This window comes from Eretmochelys imbricata, chromosome 6 (genome assembly GCF_965152235.1).
Source record: "Eretmochelys imbricata isolate rEreImb1 chromosome 6, rEreImb1.hap1, whole genome shotgun sequence".
Taxonomy (NCBI): Eukaryota; Metazoa; Chordata; order Testudines; family Cheloniidae; genus Eretmochelys; species Eretmochelys imbricata.
This window is the reverse complement of record NC_135577.1, coordinates 90,057,961-90,079,915: the sequence shown is the minus strand read 5'-3', so window position 1 is coordinate 90,079,915 and position 21,955 is coordinate 90,057,961. Positions and strand designations below refer to the sequence as shown.

Below are 21,955 nucleotides of genomic sequence, written 5' to 3'. Positions count from 1 at the left end.
AAGGTCCCTGCTCTGCCCTGAGGAGCTTTCAGGCTCAATGTTTCCATCTCTAACTTCTGTGATGGGAACAGACAGAGCAAGGGAGATGGGGAATGTTGTTGGTGCCCTCTGCAGCCCGCAGGCTGGTACTGACGGGGAATCAGTCCTTTTAGACTCATGTGCTTTCTCGCAGTCAAAAGAGCTGCACCGAAAGGCACTGGGCCCTGCCTGGCAGGCTGGGGGGACTGAAAATGTAGCAGAAATGTTGTTTCCTTCTGAGGACCTAGAGCATCACACCTCCCCTGGATGGACCCGTGGAAGGGTGGGAGTAAGGAGTTTTCACTGCCCTGTGGGAGGGTGGAGAGCTGCCTCCTGCCCTTGCCCCCAGCATGCATTAGCTGAACTGAATTGTGTTCCAAAAGAGGCAGGTGAATGGGACAGTCCAGGGTGACAGAGCCAGGTGAGGCCGAGGCTATGTCTGGCTTTCTACAGTGGACATGGTCATACTGGGATATGGAAGCCCCTTTCCCTTAGTGTTACCTGCACACTCTAGGGCACCCCACCTTTACTATTCTGTGGGCTCATGGCGTAACCCAGTTAATTTAGGCACCCCCACCCTTTCCCAGGTTCTAGGGCTCTGGTTGAAAGGCACCTACCCTTATCCAGCTCCTATGGCTCAGGGTGTAATTTTCTGCGGGTTTGCGGTGCCATTTACCAGTGAAAGAGCCTTACACAGTAATATTCTTAACCTCTGTTTATTAACAGTTACCAAAACAGAATACACATGCTAAGCATACAATGCTTCCAATAAGGCAGACAAACTTTTCCTGGTGGCCAGTCAGGATCAGGTCGTCTGGGACTCCTCCAGCTTCTGCACAGTGTGATTGCAGGGTGTTGAGGTCTGGCAGCTCTGATCTTGGGCTGTGTCCTGGAGTTAGGTTCCAAAGAACTTCCTTTTAGACCCCAGTTTATATACTTAAACTTGAGTCCTGCTTAGCTGTACCTTAACCCAATGGTTCTCAATCTTTCCAGACTACTGTATCCCTTTCAGGAGTCTGATTTGTCTTGTGTACCCCAAGTGTCACCTCACTGAAAAACTACTTGCTTACAAAAATCAGACATAAAAATACAAATATGTCTCAGTACACTTACTGAAAAATAGCTTACTTTCTCGTTTTGGCCATATAATTATAAAATAAATCAATTGGAATATAAATATTGTACTTACATTTCAGTGTGATACTTGAGCCTGTTTTTCACTTGTGAGCCTTGTCTGAAGCCCGAGCCCCACCACCCAGGGCTGAAGCATGTAACTTAGCGTTGTGTGGCCCCCTGTGGCATGGGCCCTGGGCAATTGCCCTGCTTTCCACCCCCTAATGCTGGCCCTGCACTTGCAACCCTCCTAAACCCATCCCATGATCCCCCTGGGGGCTACAACCTCCAGATTGAGGAACACTGATTTAGATGAGTTGAGTACTCCCTGAAAGACCTCTGAGTACGCCCAGGGGTACATGTACCCCTGGTTGAGAACCACTGTCTTAAACAATCATTTTAAACTAAAGAACTACAAAATAATTCTTTGACCAATCCTAACATATTGTGAAACAATTATTTAGCCAATCATACACCACCACCTTAGTTGATTTAAATCTTGCAAAATTAGTTATGGACCAGACAGAAACAATCAAAGAACCAGACAGAAACCATGCAGATAAACAATAGAGAAGTAGAGACCATAAAGGCAAAACAATAAAGTATAGCTTTCACAATCACAACTGTTGAAAAGTGATTCCTTGCCAGACAGAATGCTATCAAACAAAGTTTTTTTTAAACATCTTAAGATCCGTTTCTTTATCTGGTGATCTGGTGGTGGTGGGTACTATTAGGACAGGATTGCCTTCTTAACAGCCCGATATTTCATTGGTTTAATATAATTTAGTTGGAATGTGAGGATGTGACTTTCTGCTTTTTAGCTCATGGCTGCTGCTGTCTTAATGTGCTGCAGAAAAAGGCCTCAAACCTTACATTAGTGTCATCCCATCCCTCCTCCTTACACCCCCACCCCCGTACCATCACTCCCTCCTTAGAGCTTACACCCTGCAGGTAATAGCAGGTTGTTGGCCTGTCCCCCAGCCACGTCTTAGCCCAAAGGAACAGATTTAATTCCTTCAACCTTTCATTATTAGTGAAACTCTTAAAGCACTTATGATGGCTGGGGGAGGGCCAGGACAGATTAAGGGATGACTGGGGAGGATGAGGGTGGGGAGTTTCCACAGTCGGGAGAGAATGAGGGGCGCCTGTCAGGGAAGGGATAGGCAGCCAGGAGAGTGGGGTCTGATGGGGTGTTTGGGGGTGTTGGGGCACTTCACTGACATACACTCTTGTGCTGTTAGCTTGACCCTTGTCATGGCTCTTCTCTGGTTTCCCTCCAGTTTGTGGCCCAGTTCTGAACTAACTTGGGGACGGGCCCAGGAGACTGGGGCCTGGGTTTGGTTTAGCAAAACCTCCTTGGTTGGTCCTGGTTTGCCAAGGCAGGACTAGCTCAGATCTGGGATCCCTGGGTAAAAAGGCACCAGAGTCTGAGGGAGCGTTGGAAAAGGTGCTGCTGTAGCTCCTCTAATCGCAGCATTCGAGAGCTGTATAGAGCCTCTCCGCTCAGCACCCCTTGACGGGATCCCTCTTTGTAGGCAACCCCAGGATCGCACTGTGGGCTGACAGCCAGGGGCTCTGCGCTCAGCGGGCGGGAAGGTCTCTGAACACTAACCTGCCTGCGGCTGTCAGAGGCCTGAACGGCTGCTGCCCTCGGCCTCTGTTTGTTTGTAGCAGTTGCTCATTGCACACCCGTACTGGCCCTGACTCTTAATTCTGTGCCTCTATGCCTGGGCAGATATTGATGAGTGTGAAGACCCCACCATTAGCTGCCTCGGGGGAGAGTGCCTGAACACACCGGGCTCCTACGGCTGTCACTGCCGCCCTGGATTTGAGCTGCTCAACGGCACTGTGTGTGAAGGTACAAGCACCTCCAGGGCCTGTCCATTCCGTTCCTCTTTGGACTCCACCAGGGAGTCTGGGGCATCTGCTGGGAATTCCCATTTCTACCCATGCAGGGGGGATTGTAGTGCAGCCTGGGACGATGCACTCCCTGTGCCTGCGATGAGAGGGCTGGATGGGGCCCTAAACCCTCCCGGGGCCTGCCCTGTGCGGACGAGGGGAAGGGCCCTCCTGCCATCTGCCCCCAGCAGATTGTGTGGAGTTAACTCACATTTCCCCTGCAGACATGAACGAGTGCCTGGGCAGTGAGATCTGCGGCCCCAATGGCGAGTGTCTTAACAGCCACGGATCCTATTTCTGTATTTGTGCTCCTGGATTCTCAAATGCAGCTGGGGGAGTCAGCTGCCAAGGTGAGGGACTGGGAGAAATGGCAGCAGCTAAATGTGCCTGGGACCCTGGCTATCACCCTGGGCTCTCCCTTGCCCCTGACCGTCCTCTGGCTCTCCCCCTGCCTGACTCTGACCCGTAGCTATCCCCCTGGGCTTTCCCCTGCCCCCTGGCCCTCCCCTTGCCCATATCCCTGGCTCTCTGCCTGCCTGACTCTGTCCCCTGGCTATCCCCCTGGGTTCTCCCCTGCCCCTGGCTTTCCTCATGCCCATCTCCCTGGGCTCTCCCCTGCCCCTGACTATGCTCTCTCCTTTCCCTGGCTGTGCTCCCTTGTCCCCTCTGCCGTGATCCCTGCCCACTGTGGATAGTATTTATTGTGCAGGGACCAGTGTACACCCATCAGACAGCCTCTGTGCTAATTCTCATCATGTCGTCTCTTCCAGATGTGGACGAATGTGCAGACAAATCTCGGTGTTTGCAAGGCCAGTGTTTCAATACGGAGGGCTCCTACAGATGTTTGTGTGAAAATGGCTTCAGGCATTCGCCAGAGACCGATGACTGTGTAGGTAAGCACTGGTTTTGGGGGAACACAGGGCTCTCCCCAGATCGCTGGTGTATGTATGAGGGTCTCCTTCCCCACACAGAGGGAACACCTCTACTTCAAGTACCAGTGACAATCATCACTTCAACCCTGCTCGAGAGCCATGAGGCCTCTGCCCCTTCATTGGTTCTCCCACTAGCTGTGCCATGACGGAGGGCCCCAGGGCCCAGAGTGGGTTTGTGGGTTGGGAGGCCTAGTATCAGGTCATTCGTGGGTTTGTGGGGGCAGTTGCCACAGGACCCCAGTGTGGTTGGGGTCTAGTCGCACGAAGGCTCTCCAGTGGGGTTGTGGGGTTCCCAGTTGACTGTCCCATCTCTTTGCCCTTCTCCCTCTGTGTCTGTTGTCACCGGGTGACAGATGTGGACGAGTGTGCAGATTTCGGGGACACTGTGTGCGGCACATGGAGATGCCAGAACACTGTGGGTTCATACCGCTGCATTATGGGCTGCCAGCCTGGCTTCCACCAGACCCCGCTGGGTGATTGCATTGGTGGGTACCGCTGCATGATCTGTGCTCTCTCGTGGGGGTGGGATGGCTGGCTCAGTTGGCATCCTGAGGGTAAAGCTTGCTGACGTGCCTGTGGTCCTGTCCCCGGTTAGCAATGGGGAGGAGGAAGTGCTTGGCCAGTGTCGATGTAGATAATGCTGAGTGCTTGTTTTCCTGGCTGTTTGTGTCTAGACTTCTCTCTTCTTGGCATTTGGTAACAGATGCTGCATTGTGCAGCTTTTCCTCTCAGGGAGATTCCTGGGGAGGTTACAGTCCATTCCAGGGCTAGGATTGTATTGCAGCACAGAGTCCACCAAGAGGCAGCTGCCTGCTGGGGTTTCTGGCTGTGTCTAGCTGCCTCCCTCCCTCCCTGGAGCTGCTGGATGAGCTGTGCTCTGACAGAGGCTGGTAGCTTGGCTCTGGGGTTGATGCACGGAGATCCCCCCTGCAGAGCCCCGGGGTTGGATTTAGAGCTCCCAGCCAAGGGCAGCATTGAAAGGTGACACTACAGAGGGATTATTGTGGCATTAAAGAATCCCCCAAACTCTCATAAGATTGTGAGGGGGAGCTGTCACCAGCCGGGGCCCAGTGTTGCTGCTAACACCATAGGTTAATGCCATCTGAGCTCAGCTTCCACTCCTTAATGTCCAGACAATGCCAAGCTGCAAACATGCAGCTTCCTCAGCTGTTGTGAAGAAATCTCACACCCCATGCAGCAATGGGAGGGGTATCCGGGTGCACTGTACAGCCCGGCAGCCTTCTTCTGCAAAGTCACACCCCCTACCAGGCGAACCAGCCCCTGCAACCCTGACTCCTTCCAGCTTTGGGGCACCCCAGATGTCTGTGGGTGTAGTTATGGACAGGTGAGGGGTCCCAGCAAGCCTCCGATTATGCCCAAGAGGCCATAAAGCCAAGGTTTGGGTGCTTGTGGGGTCTATGTGTGCGAGGAGCAGGCTCTGCACAGCTGCAGGCAGAGCTCTCCATGGGTCCGGGTGTGGAACTGAGGAAGGAGAAAAAGTGCAAGTCTGCCACTGATCAGCAAGGAGGTCAGGAGCAAGAGAGCACAGTCCCTATCTGTGTTCATGGCCCCCATATGCTCCCACATTCTCCCAAAGACTCCTATATACTGGCCCATAACACCTCATATTCAGCTTATTCTATCCTGTATCAACCCAAACTCCCCTATCCTTGTCAATAACCTCCATATTCCTCTATACCTGCCCATGGCCCCATACCCATTTGCACTCCCCCTGTCTCCTATACTTTCCCATATTCATCCCCTATACCTCCCTTTATCCATCCATATCGCCTTTCCCCCTAATTCCCCAGCCCTGCCCGTGTCCCCTGTATATTTTTCATCCCATCTCTACCCAGCTGGAGCACTGAATTATACTGGAGGTTGCCCTTATGGTGGCTCTTCCTCTGTGCTAAGTTGTTCCCCTTCCTTCTTGCAAACTAGGGAGGGGAGCTGGGCAGGCCTGGCCCTGTGATCCTGCAGCGGCAGGTGTTGAGAGCTTTCGCTCTGGGGCTGATCCAGGTGGGAGGGCTCTGGGAGTGTGATGTGGATGGCCTGGGGAAGGGAGGTTCTGCAATGACCTGGGCCCTCCTCTCTCCTGCAGACATAGACGAATGTGCCAACGAGACGCTGTGTGGGAGCCACGCGTTCTGTGACAACACCGATGGCTCATTCCGCTGCCTTTGTGACAGTGGCTATGAGAACTTGCCCCCAGGCCAGGATTGTGTGGGTAAGAGTCACTCAGTGCTTCTGGCCCGCCGCCTTCACGCTGCCTCTGTGCCTGTGCCTGGGGGTCTCTCCAGCGCATGGGTCCCTGCACCCTTTGTGCTGCACAGATCAGTCTGTCCACATCTCAGTGGGGGCGTCCCTTCCCGGCAGGGGGTGGGAAAAATCCTTTCCCTGTGGCTTCCTCGGGATCCCTAGCAATGGAAGCTGTTCACAGGCGGGTGGGACTATGAGCAAGGTCAAGAGAGGAAAGTGTCTACCAGGTGAGTCTCCAGGACATGGGCCCCTTTCAAGCAGATGGACACAGGGGCCCCTGGAGGTCCGAGCAGCTCACTTGGGGGATCGAAAATGGGCAAGGCCAACACCTTCCACCAGGGAGGGGGCTGCAGGTGAATGGCGAAGAGATCGATTATTGGGTGTTTACATTGGAGTGTGCCTGAATTGCAGCAATCGGAGGAGGAAATGCCCTGTCAGATCCCACCTAGTCCATTCCGGAGGGCCAGGGCAGGGTCTGTTCCCAGCGCTGGGTCCAGGTGAAGTTTAAATGCTCCTGGTGAAGGTGCTTCCTGCGTTTCATGGATAGGGAGTCCTCTTGGTGTTCAACACTGTGCAGCCTGTCCACAGGCTTGTTCCCTTCTACCGCGGACACACACTGAGACACAGCCCCTCTGGGACAAAGAGCATCCGCGACTCTGAGGACTCAGGTGGATGCACTGTCCCACTGCGGAAGCCTTAAAGCCGTTTCCTTTGCCTTGTGTGACAGACGTGAACGAGTGTGAGCTGATGGTAGCCGTGTGTGGGACCGCGCTCTGTGAGAACGTGGAGGGATCATTCCTGTGCCTATGCCTCAGTGACCATGAGGAGTACGACACGGAGACAGGAGAGTGCCGGCCACGAGCTGGCATGGGTGAGATCTCACTGGGGTGTGAGATGGGTGCTAACAGAGCAGTGCCGGCCACAAGCTGGCATGGGTCAGATCTCACTGGGGCGTGAGATGGGTGCTAACAGGGCAGTGCCGGCCACGAGCTGGCATGGGTGAGATCTCACTGGGGTGTGAGATGGGTGCTAACAGAGCAGTGCCGGCCACAAGCTGGCATGGGTCAGATCTCACTGGGGCGTGAGATGGGTGCTAACAGAGCAGTGCCGGCCACGAGCTGGCATGGGTCAGATCTCACTGGGGCGTGAGATGGGTGCTAACAGGGCAGTGCCGGCCACGAGCTGGCATGGGTCAGATCTCACTGGGGCAGGAGTTGGGTGCTAATAGGGCAGTGCCGGCCACGAGCTGGCATGGGTGAGATCTCGCTGGGGCGGGAGTTGGGTGCTAATAGGGCAGTGCTGGCCATGAGCTAGCATGGGTGAGATCTCACTGGGCAGCAGCTGGGTACTCAGGGGGTAGTGCTGGCCAGGAGTTGGCATGGGTGAGATCTTGCTGGGACGGAAGCCAGTTGCTGCCTGGGCATTGTTGACCATGAGTGGGTGTGGGTGAGATCTCACCTGTGGGGATCTGTTCTGAAGGCTGAAGAGTCGTGCCAGGGAGGCCACATTGCCAGTCCTGTTTTCATCCTGGGAGATTCTGGATGTGGGGTGACCTTCCCTAGGGCTCCAGAGTTCAGGCTGAGAGCCCGGCATTGTTGTGTTGTCTCTCAGGGGACCCTGAGCGGCCCATAGCACCACGTCCCCCTGGCTCGGAGCGGAAGGAGTGTTACTATCACATCAGCGACGTCCAGCTATGTGACAGCGTCCTGGCCAAAAACACCACCAAGGAGGAGTGCTGCTGCACTGAGGGGGCTGCTTGGGGGGACAACTGTGAGACCCACCCCTGCCCTATCCTGGGCACAGGTAGGGCACCAGCCCCAGAACTCCTCTCCTCATGCAGATCAGAGCAAATAGCATGCTCGCCGAGTCCCAACCTAATCATAATACAAATTTCTGGGTTTTTTTCTCTCTGCCCCCTTCCCTTCCTGTGTGCCAGTGGAATACAGCGAGATCTGCCCGAGTGGGAAGGGCTATATCCCCGTGGAAGGGACTCTGCTCTTTGGACAGACGTCATACACAGGTACCAGCACCTTTTCTCCTCTGCGGGGCCTGGGCTACTAGAATGGTCGTCTCTACCCCACACAGGCTCTGAGAGTTCATGTGGGCCTGAGAGACCAATTATGTTAACTGGCTGCATCTGGAGGGTAGGCCAGACTCACTTAAAGAGGCGTCCCAGCTGGGAGAAGCTGTTGGTGGTTGCTATAAAGGCAGGAAATCTGACACAGAAGGGAGCTGGGCTGGAGCGAGGGAGGATTTTCTGACACCAAATGAAGTCCCTCTGGTCACTGAAGAAGAGTCTATTAGAGAGAGAGAGAGAGAGAGAGAGAGAGAGAGAGAGAGAGAAAATGGACACAATGTGGGGGGGAGGGAAGAAAAGAATAGAAGCAGAATCAGGGGATGATCTCAACAAAAAAAGCAAAGCTGAGGAAGGAAATAAACCAAAATGCTACAGTTATAAGATCACTAGTCAAAGAACAAGATTCGGTAATGTTAACCCTTTGAAAGTAGCTGACTGGATTAAAAAAAAGCATAGGGGATATTGTAAGAGCCAAGAGGCTGTGAGATGAAGATTTTGTAGTTGAATGTAAAAACAAAGAACAAGCTGATATAAAAACTAAAATGCTAGGGAAAGTTAAAATAAGTTACCAGAAGGTAATGTATGGCATGCCATTAGAGCTGACCAGTGATGAGAAAACCAAAAGCACAGGAGAAGATAAAATGTTAGTAAGTAAGCAACTGATCAGTAAACCAGGAGGAGAAAGCAAAGCCATCAACAGCCGTAGTGTTGAGGGATGGCTCTACCTGAGAAAGTAACTCTAGGGTTTCAGATATTCAGAACCAAGTCATATATCCCATTCCCCTTAGGTGTTATAAGTGCCAATGGCATGGGCATGTCGCAAATGTTTGTCAAGGGAAAACGAAATGCAGTAACTGTGGAGGAGAGCATTCCTGAGGGGACAGAAATCAAATGTAGTAACTGCAGTGGTAATCCCAGTCCAGCATATAGAGGATGTATTGCATCAAGACAAGCTACTGAGAGACAAAAGACAAAAATTGTTAATAACATGCCTTATGTGGCAGCAGTAAGGAGGCTCTCAAAGCATTAGGAAGAGAAGGCAGAGACAATCAGCCCAGGAAAAAAAGAATTGCGGACACAGCCTTATTCGATAAAGAGTATGATAAACACTGCAGAAGGAATAGGTGACGATATACTTGTAGTGAAAAAAAAATGATGAACTGTACATCACAACGGGGAAAAATCAGAAAAAAATGAATATTGTAGCAAGGGCAGTAGGAAAAATACTTATAAGTTAGCAATTTGTCAATGGACCGTATTCATGCCATTTTGAATGAGGTTAATGGTGAAAGGTGACTAGTATGGAGATCTCAGTCTTTTGCTGGAATATGAACAGTCCAATCGTACATGGTCAAGAACTAAACGAAAATATCCTGGAAATGAAAACTAAATCAGATCTCATATCTATCCAGGGAACATGGTTGCTTGGAAAGTTTGCTTTTAAAATTCCAGGGTATAGTGCCTTTAGGCAAGACTGAAAACTAGGAAGAGGACAAGGTGTTTGTACTTTCATAAGGGAAGGATTAAGCTACATAGCAGTAGAGAATGAGAAAGTAAGCCTAGAATATAATGTTGTTGAGTTCCTCATGCAGAAGAGAAATATTTCTGTAAGGATTTATAAAGTCTACAACCCTTATGGGAAATTAGAAAGTTTGGAGCTACAAGAAATAGTGAAGAATGCTAAATGACCATATATTATATGTGGTGACCTAAATAGTGATGATAAATTGTGGGGAAGTAAGACAACGGATAAAAAGGGTGCATACTTAGGAAAGTTCATGGATGAAAACAGTGTAATGGTTTTAAACGATGACACCTCAAATAGATTTAATGCAGCAGATGGTAGTTTTTCCTATTAGATGTGGGAATTATAACAGTAGATATTGCAATTAAATGCAACTGGGAAATATATAAGGAAGAAGGAATGGGGAGTGATCATTTCCCTATACTTATTATTTTTCAAGGGCAAGGTAAGGTTGAAGATAATGGAAAATTACCCACCTGGAATCTTAAGAAAGCTAACTGGGAGCTGTTTACAAGTAAATGGACTGAATTTGTGAATACTCATTGTGTGAGTGATGACAGAGAATGTCAATGATAATAATGGGATTAATAGCAGCAGCTACTGTAGCCATACCTCAGATATTGAAGTACCCTCAAAACTCAGTTTTATGGTAGAATAAGGAGTGCAAAATGGCAGGTAAAGAAAGGAACAAAGCCTATAAAAAAGTGAAAAACACAGTGACTAGTGACGATTGAATGAAATATAAAAGAAGTAAGACAAAAAGCACAAGGAATTATAAAAAATAAAATCAAAGAAAGTTGAAGGAAGTACTGTGGGTGGATAAAGAAAGATGCCACGACATCAGAAATACAGAGGCAAACTAGAAGAATGAATGGAATTCAGACTGAAGCTCTGTCTACACTAGTACTTTTGTCGGCAAAACTTTTGTCGGCTGGGGGTGTGAGAAAACACCCCCCCCCCGACTGACATAAGTTTCACAGACAAAAGAACGTGTGCGCACAGTGCTTTGTCAGTGGGAGAGTGTCTCCAGTTGACATAGCTATTGTCCCTTGTTGGGGGTGGTTTAATTATGCTGGAGGGAGAGCTCTCTCCTGCTGGCATAGAGTGGCTACACTGGAGACCTTACAGCTGTTCAGCTGCAGTGGCACAGCTGTGCTGCTGTAAGGTCCGTAGTGTAGACACAGCCTAAGAGTAGCCACATCCCAGGTCTCATTTGGACTGACAAGATAATCAAGTTCTGATCATGAGAAAGCAGAAGTTTTAGCAGAAACTTTCCAAGGGATGAGTAATGATGGAAATCAAAGTGACATTTTCCACCAGAATAAAAGAAAATTCATTGAAGAGAGCCATGATCTATTATGTAGTTGAGGTAAACATGAAGATACTGTACTGAATGAATGGTTTTGTATGGGAACCTGAGGAAGCTATTGATATTAGCAAGAATACCTCCCTGGGTAAATTTAATGTATTTAACATAATGTTTAAACATTTCTCTGAAAGCAGTTTGTGGGTTCTCTTGGAATTATATAACAATAGATGGGGGAAAAGGAGTTATTCTGATAGAGTGGAAACATGAAGTAGTAATTCCAATACGAAAACCAGGCAAACTATTCACAAAAGTGGGTATCTATAGTCCGATTGCCTTTACATTCTGTCTGGATAAAATTATGGGGAAAATGGTGAATGAAAGATTGGTTGCCTATTTGGAAAACAATGGCATCATAGGTAAGGTGCAAAGTGGTTTTAGAAGGGGAAGATGCACCATTGATTACGTTGTTATATTAGGAACTGAAATACGAAAAAGTCCGAGGGACAAAGGTTTTGTGATAGCTGCCTTTCTAGATATTGAGAAGTCATATGATATGCTGTAGAGGGACAGCTAGTTGTACAAAGTAGGTGCACTAGGGAAAAGAGGAAGAATGTATGGATGAGTTAGAGAATTTTTGAGTAAAAGGACCATGCAGGTCAGAGTTGGGAAAGTTATGTTGAATATATACAACATTAAAAATGGCACACCACAGGGAAGTGTTATTTGTTAAATAAGATTGGGCTGATAAGTGCCGAGGTAGGCATTGCTCTGTATTCGCAGATGACTGTACTCAGTGGGTTAGAAGTAGGCATATTGAGGTGGCAGAAAAGGGAATCAGCAAAGAGTTACGAGAGACCTCTGACTGGGGAAATGCATGGGGTTCATGCTTTCCATTGATCTTTACGAAAAGGAAAGTTACAAAGGAATGTAAACTGTATATGTATGAAGAACAAATACATAGAATTAAAAGATTCAAATTCTTAGTGGTAACTTTAGATACTAAATTACTTTGGAAAGATCTTATAAACCAGCAGTTCTCAAACGACAGGGCGGGCCTCCCAAGAGAGGTGCAGGAATGTGTCAAGGGAGGCACGAGCTGTGTGCTTTTTTTTTTTTTAAAAGAGCTCCGGCTGTCAGCCCCAGGTGGCTGGGGCTCATGCAGAAGGGCCATGCACACCTGGGAGGCAGGGATAAAGGGAACAGCCAGGGCCTGCTGCTTGGCTGCCCCTCCTGCTCCTCCATCCCCCACTGGGAGGCAGCCCGGACTTAGGATCTTCTCAACCCTCCCAGTTCCTCACCGGGCGGCAGCCCAGGCTCAGGCTCTCCTCTCCCACCAAATCCCTCACCTGGAGGCGGCGGGGCTCCAGCTCTCAGCCCTGGGGTGGCAGCAGCAGCAGAGAAGGGTGGCAATGGGGCGCTAAGTTTGCTGTGAAAAGTGATATTGACAAATACCACTTTCCACATTGCCACCTTTACTTCTGTGCTGCTGCTGGTGCGGCGCTGCCTTCAGAGCTGGGCGCCCAGCAGCAGCTGCTGCTCTCCACTCTGTCTTCAGAGCAGGGCGCCCAGCAGCAGCGGCTGCTCTCCACTCTGCCTTCAGAGCTGGGCGCCCAGCAGCAGCGGCTGCTCTCCACTCTGCTTTCAGAGCTGGGCGCCCAGCAGCAGCGGCTGCTCTCCACTCTCCCTTCAGAGCTGGGCGCCCAGCAGCAGCGGCTGCTCTCCACTCTGCCTTCAGAGCAGGGCGCCCAGCAGCAGCGGCTGCTCTCCACTCTGCCTTCAGAGCTGGGCGCCCAGCAGCAGCGGCTGCTCTCCACTCTGCCTTCAGAGCTGGGCGCCCAGCAGCAGCGGCTGCTCTCCACTCTGCCTTCAGAGCTGGGCGCCCAGCAGCAGCGGCTGCTCTCCACTCTGCCTTCAGAGCTGGGCGCCCAGCAGCAGCGGCTGCTCTCCACTCTGCCTTCAGAGCTGGGCGCCCAGCAGCAGCGGCTGCTCTCCACTCTGCCTTCAGAGCAGGGCGCCCAGCAGCAGCGGCTGCTCTCCACTCTGCCTTCAGAGCTGGGCGCCCAGCAGCAGCGGCTGCTCTCCACTCTGCCTTCAGAGCAGGGCGCCCAGCAGCAGCGGCTGCTCTCCACTCTGCCTTCAGAGCAGGGCGCCCAGCAGCAGCGGCTGCTCTCCACTCTGCCTTCAGAGCAGGGCGCCCAGCAGCAGCGGCTGCTCTCCACTCTGCCTTCAGAGCTGGGCGCCCAGCAGCAGCGGCTGCTCTCCACTCTGCCTTCAGAGCTGGGCGCCCAACAGCAGCGGCTGCTCTCCACTCTGCCTTCAGAGCTGGGCGCCCAACAGCAGCGGCTGCTCTCCACTCTGCCTTCAGAGCTGGGCGCCCAGCAGCAGCGGCTGCTCTCCACTCTGCCTTCAGAGCTGGGCGCCCAGCAGTTTCTCCACTCTGCCTTCAGAGCTGGGCGCCCAGCAGCAGCTGCTGCTCTCCACTCTGCCTTCAGAGCTGGGTGGTGGTGTATGTACCTGGAGGAGAGTAAGGTGTAAATGACTACAGACACAAAGAAGGGGGCGCAATCAAATATGTTTGTGAACCAGTGTTATAAACTGTAGTAAAGGAAAAATTAATCTGCTTAAAAGTCTTGCTGGGACTAATTGGGGGACGGATAAGAAAACGCTCCTCATGGTATACAGAGCCTTAATCAGAACAGTTACTGACTATGGCCGCCAAGCTTTGGGTCAGCATCAAAATCAGAACCTAAAAAATGTGATTTAATACAAGCCCAGGCACTACGAATTATGTACAGTGCATTCATTACAATACCTATAAGCACGCTACAGATCGCTTCTAGTGAAATGCCATTTACAGTACAAATGAAACTATTGGACTGTCATTTGTGGGATTTCCTTCCCTAGGAAGAAGTGGACTGAAACCAATACCTGGCTGGAGGGTCAGGTTACAGGAAGAGCTATCACCCCAGGGCCAAAGCAGCTGTCAGCAGGGGGTGCCTGATGGGGAAGCAGCTTGCTATGCCACCCCTACCCATGAGGAAGTGCTCTAGCACTGAGTGCACTCCTTTACAGCATTGCACTGAGAAGTAACTCCCCAGGACACCTTTGGGATGGCCCTCTCTGGCCCTAAATCCAGCAGAGTCGGTGGTGGGAGGTTCTGAGACAATATTGACAAACGTGGTTTTTTGACTGCTCAATATAGCAGGAGTGTGAGTGACTTCCAGCATTAAGACTGAAATGCCCTTTCCATGAGAAGCCCCCTCTACCCATTGCCAGTAACTCTGGCAAACTAATTCTTTCTGGGCTGATATTTCTCAGGTTTGATTCCAGCCAAGAGACAAAGCTTTTTGGGAAGTTTCAGCAGAATCCATGCAGCCGTTTTTGAGTTCTGTGTGTTTATAAACCAGACTTCCAGTTTGTAAAGATTTAGCTCATTCTCCTCCTGGTTGCCAAGCTGGATTCCAAGCTTGTGGGTTTGGAATGTGGACTTGGCTCTGGCTCTGGCCCTTTAGCTTCACAGAATGGATTTTCAAACCAGTTAAAAATATAATGGTGCAACTTGTTTGTGTGCACATCTCAGGGAATTGCATGTGCAGTGTCCGTAATGAGCTCTGGGCCCATGACTTCCCCCTATTCCCACTTTGCCCATGGTGATTCCCTGCCCCTGCTCTACCTACAGGCGATTCTCCCTCTGTCTGAGCTCAGGACCTAGATGCTGAGCTGGTTTTCCCCAGCCTTTGCTCATGTCGACCCCAGGGATGGAAGGAGCAGGTTCCCTTCCTGCTGCTGGCTGCAAGTCACATGGTCTCTGTGACTGACGCAGCCTCTCCCGCCCCCTCTCTTGGCAGATGCAGACGAGTGTGAGATGTTCGGCTCCGAGATCTGTCGGAACGGGCATTGTGTGAACACGGTGCCCGGGTACAAGTGCTTCTGCCGCTCTGGCTATCTCTACGACTCCAGCCGGCTCGAGTGTGTGGGTGAGATGGGCCTTCCCCTCTGGACGGCTCCTCCCTCCCTCTGTCTGGGCCTCTGCTCCTCACTGGGGGAGGCAGGCCCATTCTGTCCGTATGTGGCACCGATGCCCTTGCTGTGTGGGTGGTGCCAGTGGTGGTGCCCGTGTTATGTGAGGTTAGCGTGTTATGGAGCCGTGTCCCCCAGGCCCTCGTTTGGGTAGGAGTTGGCAGAAGCGTTTCACAGGGCCTTTACACAGTGTGTGTGTGGGATGTGGGGGGGTGTTTGGGGGTGGCAGAGGCACTCCCTGGGGCCCTTGCACAGTGTGTGTGTGAGGAGGGGGTAGGGTGACCAGGTGTCTGGTTTTCAACTGGAAAGTCCGGTCGAAAAGAGGACCTGTCAGTTTTAGGTCAGTAGGGTAGCCAACTTTTTATTTGCAGAAAACCGAACACCCTTGTCCGGCCCCTGCCCTGCCCCTTCTCCAAGGCCCTGGCTCCACTCACTCTATTTCCCCCTCCCTCTGTTGCTCGCTCTCCCCTACCCTCACTCACTCACTCATTTTCACCATGCTGGGGCTGGGGTGCAGAGGGGGGCTCAGGGCTGGGGCAGGAGCAGGATGTTGGGGCGCAGGAAGGCATGAGGAGTGTGGGCTCCAGGTGGTGCTTACCTCAAGTGACTCCCAGAAGCTACTGGCATCTCCCTCTGGCTCATAGGTGGAGGCATGGCCAGGCGGCTCTGCGTGCTGCACCTGCTTGCAGGCTCCGTCCCTGTAGCTCCCATTGGCCACGGTTCCCAGAGCCAGAAGGAGATGCTGGCAGCTTCCCAGGAGCTGGGAAGGTACCTGCCTGCCCCGCTGCAGGCAGCCAACCAGATTTTTAATGACCCGGTCAGCAGTGTTGACCGAAGCCAACAGGGTCCCTTTTCTACTGGGCGTTCTGGTCAAAAACTGGATGCCTGGCAACCCTACTGGTCAGATCTACTGGGCGGACACCCGAAGTCCTGTTACTGCAGATAGGGGAGGCAGGGAGGCGCCGAGTCATCACTCGTGCCTGCCCCTACTCTGCTGGGGTCGCTCTCTACCTGCATTGGGTGGCTGCAGCTCTCAGGCTCTGCAGGCAAGTCCCTCCTGACCCACACAGGGAGGTGGGAGAGGGGAAAAGGTGTGAGCAACAGAGGGAGGGGGAAGGAGGAACGAACGGGGGGGGTGTGGAGCCTCGGGGGAAGGGGCAAAGCAGGAGCTCGACAGAAGAGGCGGGGCAGGGATAGGTCCTCAGGGAGAAGGGGAGGTTCTGGTACGCCTGCTGGAGTGTCCGGTTTTTAAACATTACAAAGTTCGCAACCCTAGGTGGAGAAGAGATTGGCAGAGGCACTCCCTGGGGCAAGGGTTGGGGTGGTGCCCTCGTTTGCCAGTGTAAGGGTATCTCTGCCTTCCTGTGGCTGCAGATCAAGACGAGTGTGAGAACGAAATGTCCTGCGTGAATGGCGAGTGTCTGAACACAGCAGGCTCCTTCCACTGCTTCTGCAGCCTCCCCCTGGTGCTGGATGTGACTCGCAACCGCTGCATCAACGTCTCCAACAGGGCTGGTGAGTGGGGCCAGCCAGCAGGTTGGGTGCTGCTGCAGGGCCTTGGGAGATGGGTTTGCTCCTATGATCTGCACCATCTTGGCCTGGGCCGGTAGTGCAGGCTGTGCCCCAGGACCTCCATGCATGCCTCCTTGGAGTGGAAAGCATTGACATAAGGTGCAGAGTGGTGGAGTAGTCCATAGGCAAGGTGGTGCTGCACATGGGGGGAGCAGGGGCTGTGGGGTACAGGGCCAGATTCAAGGGGGAATGTTGCATACTGTGCTGAACCTGAGGAGCGCTGTGCATGAGGCATGTTGTGGGAGGGGCAGTATGCTGGCTGGCTCTGAAATTCAATGCCCGGGGTGTGAGTGCGGGGCACAGTCTGGGAGCAGGACACTGGGCACGGCACCTTCCTAAGGGATCCCAGGAGACCTAGGGGATGTCCCCATGGCATTCTTTGCCCATCTCACTAACAGAAGACCTGGATGAACATGAAATCCACCTGGACATCTGTTGGCAGAGAGTCTCCAACTACATCTGCAACCAGCCACTGCGGGGGCGACGGACCACGTACACCGAGTGCTGCTGCCGCTATGGCGAGGCCTGGAGCCAGGACTGTGCACTCTGCCCCCACAGGGCCTCTGGTGAGAATCGGGGGACGAGGACAGGCTTGCTCAGGGACTGTGGAGCCTTTGGCCTCTTGGCTCCTGCTAGTCAGACCCTGCAACGGTCAGCAGTGAGTGAAAGGTCGTTGTGGGCTGTGGATGAATGGAGAGAGGGCTCTCCCAGCAGGTCCCAATGAGCAGGTGTCCACCTCCCAGAAACCAGACCCACAATGTGTTATCAAATGCCCCCTTATTAGCAGCCCAGGCCTGAATGGGCCACAGGGAATGAATTCTCCTGTCGCTCCTAGGGGAGTTCCCTCTGGCTGAGGTGGCATGTGAGTCCTTTGCTTGATGGTATCTGAATGAGGGCACTTAATGGCACAGCACCCCTAGTACTGCGCTGAGGCATTGGAGTTAGTACCGACTCCGAGGGGAGTCTCCACTACTCGGTCACCCTCACTGTTCCCGGCAGCAGCTAGGTGTTCCGGAGCAGGAGGGGTTCTCCTCCAAGAGTGTACAAGGCCAAATCCTGCTTAGCTGGTTAGATCTGACACAGACCCAGACTCTTTCTGGCAGGTATCCAGCCCCCTTAGTCATGGCTTGGAGTGTGGGTTCCACACCTTGCAAATCCCATAAGGACCCTGGGACCCAAGGGGGAAGCCTCCTCCTACAAGAGTTGGACACAGAAGTACAACTTCAGAGCCTTTTCCCATTGCTTATAGGTGCCCTAGCTCTGCCTGGCCCTTGCCTGGCCTTTGCTCTTTCTGGGCTTGGCCTTTCTTTGCCCCGCCTGAGTCCATCCCTGATGCAACCCCCCACTTAGCTCATCCTTAGACAGTCAGGGGCTTACCCTCCTTCGTGCCATGGTGCTAGGCTGCTCCTTCCCTCTCTCTCCACCTCCAGAGGACTTTGCTCACCTGTGTAACGTGGCCTGGGGAGAGACTGAAAGGGAGGCTGGACTCCAAGAAAGGCCTGGATACGAGTATGGACCAGGCCTAGAAGACTCTCATTATGGACTCTATAGCCCAGACTTAGGGCCCTATTACAATTACCTGAGTTCTGAGTATGGAGCCCCTGATGCCAGCTTCGCCCAGAGAGAACTGAGCAGTGAGGTTGGTGGCAGCACATTCCTACGCACTCCTCAGCTCCACCCAGAGCACGCCCAGCCCCGCTACCTGCCCAGCCAAACTGGTGAGTACTGAAGAAGACCAAGAGATGTCCTGGCGGCTTCCTCTAGGTTCAGGCTGTGCCCAGAAAGTAACCCTCCCCCCTCCCCCTCCCCGCTTCTCCTAAAGCCAGCCTGGTTGGGGCCCCATCTGTGTTATCCAGACCAATATCCATATCTGCTGCCCCTGGCCCCTTTATGTGACCAAACTGCCAGACTGATGGTCTTCTGTTCCCCTGTGGGCAGACAGCCTCCCCTCCCCCTCCCGCAGCGTGTTCCCTGCAGGCTGATGGCCCCTCTGTATCCACAGGGCACTTCGACAGCTTTGAGGGACTCCAGGCAGAGGAGTGTGGCATTCTGAACGGCTGCGAGAACGGGCGCTGCGTGCGCGTGCGGGAGGGCTACACCTGTGACTGCTTTGACGGCTTCCAGCTGGACATGACCCACATGGCCTGTGTAGGTGAGTGGCCCCAAACAGTGAGAGAAATGGCCCCACAGAGGGTAGGGGGTGGTCTAGCTGCCCTCCACCCCCGCAGCTGGGCTCCCATAGGTGCTAAGATACTGGTTTTGAGGAGTGCTGGCTGGACTCTGCAGCTCCCAGTCACTTCAGCTGTGGAGCTCAGCACATGCAGCCCTCAGCCATTCTTGACCTGCTGCTTCCCCCTAGGGTCACTGCCTGGGGATGGCAGTTGTCACTGGAGCTCCATAGGAGCAGGGCTTGTGAAACCACTCCCCACCCCAACGCCGACTACGTTCCCATCACAGAACTGCAGGGAAGAGAACTAGGGTCCAGCCAGTAGGGACCCCTTTCCTCAGCACCCAGGGCTGTCACTGTAATCAGGGCATCAGCCACTTTCCTGGCACGTGTGGCTGGGTTATACAGCCTGACTGAGGCTGAGGGGAGATTCACACAAGGCCTGGGTCTGTCATGGGAAGGGGGACCGCTGCTCACGCAGTATGGGGGAGCATTGTGGGGAACAAGGGGGAGCCACACTCACTCAGTATGGGGGGCAGATGTGGGTAATGAGGGAGAACCCTGCCTCCTCAGGCCTGGAGGTGGGGATGCTGTGGGGAATGAGGGGGAACCCTGCTCACTCTGTGTGTGTGGGAGCTGTGGGGAGAAACACAGGAAAATTAAAAGTTCAGGAAAATGAAAAGTGGAGAAGGAGAAGGGATCTAGGAAACACAGTGAGGGCAGAATGGGTTGGAGGTGTGTGTGCTCTCGTCAGTCTGGGCAGGCTCCCTGTGGTGCTAGCACACAGAGCACTGGTACAGACCTGGTACAGGTGCTTTGGCCACCTGTCACATAGCAGGTTTCAGAGTAAGAGCCGTGTTAGTCTGTATTCGCAAAAAGAAAAGGAGTACTTGTGGCACCTTAGAGACTAACCAATTTATTTGAGCAGGAGCTTTCGTGAGCTACAGCTCACTTCAGCTGTAGCTCACGAAAGCTCATGCTCAAATAAATTGGTTAGTCTCTAAGGTGCCGCAAGTACTCCTTTTCTTTTTGTCACATAGCAGTGCTCTCAGCAGGTCTAATCAACATGGTGTTTAAAAGCCAGTGGCTCTTGGGCCTCCACCACACTAACTCTCCTGCCCCAAACGCTGGTCTAGACAAAAGGCCTCCATCAGCACTCTGGAACAGCTGTAAGGTTAATAAAATGCTCATTTGTTTGCTCAGTGCAAGGTTCCTTGCCTGTGTTTTGGTCCCTGAGGTGATAATTGGCCCCTTTCAGGGCCACCCCAGAGATGCCCTCGTCTTTGTTTCCCGGCAACCTTGCCAAATCAGCTAGAGGAATTTTGCAACACCAAAATCACCCTTTCCCCCAAATCTTGTTGTTTAGCTCGTCTCATTCTTGAGAGGGAGCACAAAGCATTCTTCTTGGGATGATCTGTATGGGGGGCAGTTTATATCATGGGATGCTTTGTTCAGTGTGGGAGAGCCCTATGCACTGTGAGGTTGCTGGGCATGAGGGAACACTACAGCATGGGGTCACGGGATTGCTTTGCAATGTGGGGGTGCTGGGTTTGGGGCAGCTTTGTGTGGCTTGGGGGCTGCTGGGAATGGGGAATTGGGTGTGGCATGGGGGTGCTAGGTGTGGGAGGCTTGGAGGGCTCCTTGCAGTGGGGGTGTTAGGTGTGGGGGAGCTGGGTGTGCTGTGGGGGCATGGAGGTGCTGGATTTGGAGGTATACTGTGCAGTGGGGGTGCTGTGCTACAGAACATGGCTTTCAGGCTTTTTTCTCATCCCTCTCCTTTCAGACATTAACGAGTGTGAGGTGGTGAGCGGCCCTGGGCCCCTGTGTGAGGCCGGCACCTGTGAAAATACAGAGGGCTCCTATCGCTGCAACTGCTCGCCTGGCTTTGTGGTGCAAGCTGAGCCCCACCGCTGTGCTCCTGCACCGACCCAGAGCCCAGAGGCAGCACAGCTTTAGGGGACTGACGGGGCAAGGGTGGCCCCCCTCAGACACTCTGCTGGTACCTGGGATCCATCGGCTGGAGAGAGGCCCCCTGGGACTGCAGTAGCTTTGATGCCCTTTGCTCATCCCCCAAAGCGCACAACCTTCTTGCCATACCGCGCCTGGCTGAGCCCATAGGGACACAGTCCAGGGTAGAGAGCGCCAAGCATCTGCAGCCACCTCCCTGCCTGGTCTGCTCATCACCAACCTCCTGCTTCTGCCACAACATGGACCCACAAGGCCCCCCACTCCTCTCCCCGACCAACCCACAGAGCCCCCCTACTCCCTGCATTGCAGACCTGTGAGGCTCACCATTATTGAAATGGCTAAACAGGCCTTAAGAAAGGAACTTTAGCAGCTGAAGCTGCAGAAGGGCAGCACCTTCCCCCAGCTCCTCAGTAACCGATGTAAATAGCGGAGAGTGGCGAGAAGCCTCAGCCCTTCCCCAGTGCCTGGCAGAGGAGTTGATAGCAATTCATCATGCTATCCTGTTTGAGGGCTCACAGGACAATTCACCCTACTCCCACCCATAGTCCAGAGCCTTCATAGTTGCCAGTGTTACCCCTCATTGCTTTTGCTGGTGTCTTTGCCCTGCCCCAAGGCACAGCCTGGTGCATGAACCCCCAGGCCTGGGAGCTTGAGTGTGAGGAGGGCCAGCTCCAGCTTTGTACAGATGCTGCCTGTCCTCTGACGGTGGCTTGGACGTGGAGCCCAGCAGGTTTGAAAGGCCTGGGGACCCTGCTCTCCCTGGGCACAAGACTTCACCCCTGCACTTTGTACGATTGCCTAGCAGGGGGATGGGGTTCCAACTTTGTAAAGCTGTTGGTGGCTTTTCCTAATGGAATCTGCTAGGGAACATCTGTCATTGTTAAATAAAATGTTTATTTTGGACCCTGTGGCTCAGACACTGGGGTTGGTCAGGACTATCCCTGCCTCATCTCTGCCTAGCCTGACCGCTCAGATCCTGGGAAGAAGAGTCCATACATGGTGATGCACACAGTGCAGCAGGAGCACCTTCCTTTAATTCCCCAGTGGAGGGCCACTGTCTTCTGGCAACGTTTGCCCAGACTCTCTCTTTAGGGGG

General features: G+C 52.9%; 1 protein-coding gene across 1 annotated transcript in view; it reads left to right on the top strand.

Annotated features, from left to right (window-relative positions):
- Positions 1 to 20,847, top strand: part of LTBP2 (latent transforming growth factor beta binding protein 2) — a 129,899-nt gene extending 109,052 nt beyond the window's left edge. The window contains exons 23-36 of the mRNA XM_077820347.1: positions 2,867 to 2,989; positions 3,255 to 3,380; positions 3,801 to 3,923; positions 4,316 to 4,447; positions 6,064 to 6,189; positions 6,949 to 7,092; positions 7,833 to 8,024; positions 8,158 to 8,241; positions 14,981 to 15,109; positions 16,527 to 16,667; positions 17,123 to 17,290; positions 18,155 to 18,442; positions 18,727 to 18,876; positions 20,675 to 20,847. Of these exons, the coding sequence (XP_077676473.1) occupies positions 2,867 to 2,989; positions 3,255 to 3,380; positions 3,801 to 3,923; positions 4,316 to 4,447; positions 6,064 to 6,189; positions 6,949 to 7,092; positions 7,833 to 8,024; positions 8,158 to 8,241; positions 14,981 to 15,109; positions 16,527 to 16,667; positions 17,123 to 17,290; positions 18,155 to 18,442; positions 18,727 to 18,876; positions 20,675 to 20,847 (2,099 nt within the window). The remainder of the gene's footprint in view (positions 1 to 2,866; positions 2,990 to 3,254; positions 3,381 to 3,800; positions 3,924 to 4,315; positions 4,448 to 6,063; positions 6,190 to 6,948; positions 7,093 to 7,832; positions 8,025 to 8,157; positions 8,242 to 14,980; positions 15,110 to 16,526; positions 16,668 to 17,122; positions 17,291 to 18,154; positions 18,443 to 18,726; positions 18,877 to 20,674) is intronic.
- The last annotated feature ends 1,108 nt before the right edge of the window (positions 20,848 to 21,955 follow it).